The sequence below is a fragment of the Galeopterus variegatus genome, unplaced genomic scaffold, assembly GCF_000696425.1.
Source record: "Galeopterus variegatus unplaced genomic scaffold, G_variegatus-3.0.2 Scaffold2843, whole genome shotgun sequence".
Lineage (NCBI taxonomy): Eukaryota > Metazoa > Chordata > Mammalia > Dermoptera > Cynocephalidae > Galeopterus > Galeopterus variegatus.
This window is the reverse complement of record NW_007728954.1, coordinates 94620-99479: the sequence shown is the minus strand read 5'-3', so window position 1 is coordinate 99479 and position 4860 is coordinate 94620. Positions and strand designations below refer to the sequence as shown.

Sequence of the window (4860 nt, the reverse complement as noted above, 5' to 3'; positions counted from 1 at the left end):
GTGAGAAATAAAGGAAGGAAGGAAGAAAGAAAGAAGGGGAGAGAAGGAAGGGAGAGAGGAAGAGAGAAAGGGAGAAAGGAAGAGAGAGAGGAAGGGAGAAAGGAAGAGAGAGAGGAAGAGAGGAAGAGAGAAAGGGAGAGAGGAAGGAAGGGAGGGAGGGAGCGGAGGGAAGGGGAAAAAAAAAAACAAACAGGGAGAGAAGAAGAGAGGGAGGAAAGAGCACAGTTTTCATGTCCACAACTTCCTCAGAAGGGAAGTACACAGCTGAGTCACATGGCAGAAGAAACACAATGGCAGACTCAAGCCGGGGGTGGGGGTGGGGGAGATGAATGCCTGCCCTGTGGACAGTGGCCATCTGCTGGGCCGGACAGCCCTTGCCTCCCGCCTGCCTTACCTGTGGGCTTTGTGTTCTTGGGCTACCTTCTGGGTCAGTTCCTCCAGAACAGCCTCCTCCAGGGCCAGGTCCTATAAGAACAGAAAGCACTTCATGTCAGGAGTTGCTTGCAAAAGTTGCTATGCTGCTTGCAAACCTTAAAAGCTCCCTTCTCCAGATGATGCTCCTGATTAGCCCACTTCCTCAATCTCTCCTTTACTCCTGCAGAATGAAAGGTTGTAGATTTTAGGACTGAGTTCTGATTTTTACTGTGATAACAAGGCTCTCCACGATAACTCGGGTTATCTCTAGGTATATTTTGGGTTGCCACCTAAATTCTGTCGGACCCAGGAATGGCTCTTTTTTCATTTACCTTCTTCCCTATCTGCCTGCCTGCCTCTCAGATGCACTTTTACAAATAATGCTTTGCATGTGTTTATACACTTTTAATGATCAAAGTATAGGCCAGTGAGTTTTCAGGACATCATCCCTTCAAAAGTTGAGCCTAGGAAGGGGCGGTACAGGGCCTTTTTGTCCACCTCCACAATTCCAGCAAACTACAGTCATGCATCACTTAACAACAGGGATACATTCTGAGAAATGTGTCATTAGGTGATTTTGTCTTGGTGGTAACATCACAAAATGTACTTATACAAACCTACATGGTATAGCCTGCTACGCAGCTAAGCTATAGGCTAATGGTATAGCCATCATAATCTTTTGGGACCACTGTCACATATGCAGTCCAGCATTGACTGAAATGTTATTATGTGACACATGACTAATTCAAAGCCACATGAAGGCAGAGCCGGCTCATTCTGATGCCATGCGATGACCACAAGAGTAGAGGCGGCCATGGTGGCTAAAATGTCTCAAGGGAGCTCTTCAAGATAACAGCTGTGGAGCTGACCGGTTAATGTGTCTCAACCAGCTAAATCCCAGGCCCCTGGGACAGGTGGTGCGTTGGCTCCAGTGGGCTGGGAAGAGTCTATGACACACATCTCTTCCCAACTTTCTGCAGTGACACCACAGTGGGAAGATTTACATCATGGAAATCTGGGTGTGTTAAAAGTTTACTGGCAAAGCACTGCTTAGGATGGCAGGATGGAGTCTGGAGGAATAAATCCAAGATGAGGAGACCAAAGCAATCAGTTCCCAAGAGGAACTAGACTGATCTAGAGCTTATCTCATCCTTATGGTAGCCTGGTGGAGTCTGGGGAGGCTCAAGCCACTGGGCCAGCTGCCTCTCGCCTTCCCAGGCAGCAGCTCACCCCAGGCTGGGAAGCACCAAGAAGGGCACACCTGCCTCTGAGCTCTAGAGGGGATGTCAGAAGGGACCCGAGCTGTGTCCTGAGCACCCTGAGGCTCATCCTATTGGGGGTGCAGCGTGGAGGTTGATATTTTAGAAGAAATTATACCAAGTGCCTCATTCTAAAATCATTCATTCTAAAATCCCATCTGTATAAAGATTTGCCTCCAACCTAACAACTTTTCATAGATGAAACACTATTCCAAAAAATGTACACCTCAAAACTCTAAGAAACATCCCATCTCAAATCATGAAAATGTGAAAAATCAATATTATTAAAACCGGAAAATGAGGATATAACTATATACTGGAAATCCTACAGCTCCCTACACACAGATTCTGCTAATTCGATAGCTCATGAGAGACCTTAGAGAACACGGGGGCAATTATAGCAGGTCTTATTATTTTTCCAGTGTCACTGATCAATTTCCTGTTTCCTGTTTAGCCACCCACTGAAATGACTCAAGTTCATGATAGAAAATGAGCTCAAACTTTTCAGTTTGATGCTGTGGAATAACAGAAGCCATGTGGCTTAGACACTTAGCCGTGTGTGCATCTGGGTGTTGAGTAGTAACAATAACCTCACACTAACTTTGAAAAGCTAATGATAGGCACGTGGCAGCAGAATAAAATAAAAATAAGTGAAGATCAGAAAGGTTCCACTGAACCTCTGCTTCCTGATTTTAAAAAAGCAGCCGCCCAAAGGTGCCCTCTGCCACTGTACTCAGCAGCCCACCTGCGCCCGCGCGGGGCCTCCCTGGGGCTGCTGGGGAGTGAGCACGGCCCACAGGGCAGGAAACGCCCTGTGCACGCTGTGGGCACCCTGCGGCCTGCGCTGTGTTCTCTTCTCTGCTGAAGAAATGCCATTTGATGAATTCAGTTACTTCACAAGATCAAACATAGCCATTCACCCTGTCTTCCCTCCCCCAGCAAAGAAATGCATCCTTCTCTTTGAAAGCGCTAGTGGAACTGAGCAGAAAGTTGCCAGCCTTCCATGGCTCCCCTCTGCCTACTCCATCAGGTCAGCACCTGGGCCTGGCATTCACAACCTTCCTCAGTGTGACCCAGCCTTCCCTTCTAGACTTCCTCTCCCAAGGGTTCAAGGCCTCAGGCAGACTCCTCTTCCTAACACGAACTGTTCTTACACGTCCATCCACACTCAGCCCACCCAGTCCCACCATACCCAGATGGAGCGAAATGGCACATCGTCCTTCAGGTCCGTCTCAGCCACCATTCCCCTTGGCCGGGCCTCCCTACCTCTCAGCAGGATGGAAGCCTGTCCTCTGCACCTACCCCTTCCGTTCCGTGTGTGTCTCTCACAGCCATTCTCATATTCTCACACAGTTATTTGTATACTCTTACCCTTTATCCTTATCTCCCTCTTCTGCAGCAATTACTCTTCATGCCACTTAAGGGGCCCATCCCGGGGCTTTCACACAATGACAGCTTGTAAGTTCTCAATGTACAGTAAGTGATCAATAAATATTGACTGAACTAAACTCACTACGCAACATGTAAATTTCACATGGTCAAACAATAGCTTCTAATTATGCACAGCTGGTTAATGATCATTTGTACCTCTGTCCATCCTCCGTCTGCTTCCATTCCAAAATGCACGTAGTGATGTTGTTACCTGGAAAGCACTCTCCTCAATGTCCTTACATTTGCGTAACATAGAGACACAATAATCATGCCAGTAATGAAACTAATAATATGACAACTAAATTAAGTTATTGAGAATTACCCTGAGCCAAGCTAGGTACCTCATGTGCACTATCTCCTTTAATGCGTAAATGGGATTAGGCTTATCTTCATTTTTAGATGAGAAAACTGGGACTTAGGTTAAATAACTTGCCCAAGATCTTATAGCGTCCTCTAGACCTAAGTGGCACAGCCAGGCTATGAGCACAACATTGCTCAGCAACTGTGCTGTGAAATTTCTGACCGTAAGTGCATACAATGTGTGGAGAAGGGGAGGAGGGGGCAGGGTGATGAAAGTAGATGGCTGATGACAAAAGCCTAGGAATACTCATGACTGAGACACACACATACTGACAATAATCTGCTTCTGTCACATCATCTTCAGAACTGCCCAAGAGAACTTTCTGGGATGATGGAAATGTTCCATATCTGAGCTTTCCAACACAGTAGCCACTCGACACATATGGCTATTGAGCACCTACAATGCAGCCCATACAACTGAGGAATTCAATTTTTTATTTTATTGAACTTTAATTAACTTAGATTTGAATGTAAATATCCAAACATGGCTAGCGGCAACCATCCTGAAGAGAGCAATTTTAGATCCAAGAATAACAATCAGTATTGGCTTGTCCAATGGTGACATTTATGGAATCTATGCTGCTTAGGTATCTGATCTGCTTAGAGCCCAGTGGGGAAAGTCTCATTCTCAAAGAAGCATGATGCACAACACAACTACTTCACTACTTCATAGAGCCTTAACCTGCCAAAGCATTTTGCCATCTACAAACTCATAAGCAGCATGCTGGTAATCACCTTTGAAAATGCTGAATAGCTCCCAAGCCTCATCTCTTCCTAAACTCAATGTGATAAAGGCCTTTAATGAGAGTAAGGCAAAAAAAATGTAAAAAATTATCAACCCTCCTTTTTCAGCCACTCCATTTGACACAAAAATGCACATTTTCTAAAATCCTAAGGTTTGAGCTCTACCTTCCTCCCACCTAGCACATTGGAAAACATCCTGACTTTTGAGGTGGGCTTCTTGACAGAGATGTTGATTCAAGCACATTGACGCTAAGTCCTATGAAGAACTTCTTTGCTAAGTATATGTTAATCTCTTTGAATGGAGGTTGACTGAATGGGTAGAATTAACAAGGCATAAAAACAGCAGGCACAGCAGATAGTACTGCCGTTTTCTTGGAAGAAGAATAAGGACTGAGCTATTCATGAAAAGTTAGAGATTTGCAGTATTTCCCTAACTTCTGAGAACAAGATAAGCTTCAGACCAATTTAGATTCATCTCATGCACTAATATGGATAATAACTCCAGCCTTCCTTATCCTAGTCCCTCAAAACTTAACACCTTTGTCACGAGACACTCCACTTTCTCCCATAGCACAGCCGATAAGATGCCAAGCTTTGCCAATTTTACTTCCAAAACATCTCTTGCTTTGCTATCTTGTTTTTTTTTTTTTTT

General features: G+C 45.0%; 1 protein-coding gene across 1 annotated transcript in view; it reads right to left on the bottom strand.

Annotated features, from left to right (window-relative positions):
* PTPN14 (protein tyrosine phosphatase, non-receptor type 14) overlaps positions 1 to 4860 on the bottom strand; it is a 111825-nt gene that overhangs the window by 43063 nt on the left and 63902 nt on the right. Inside the window, exon 5 of the mRNA XM_008583162.1 lies at positions 395 to 465. Within this exon, the coding sequence (XP_008581384.1) occupies positions 395 to 465 (71 nt within the window). The remainder of the gene's footprint in view (positions 1 to 394; positions 466 to 4860) is intronic.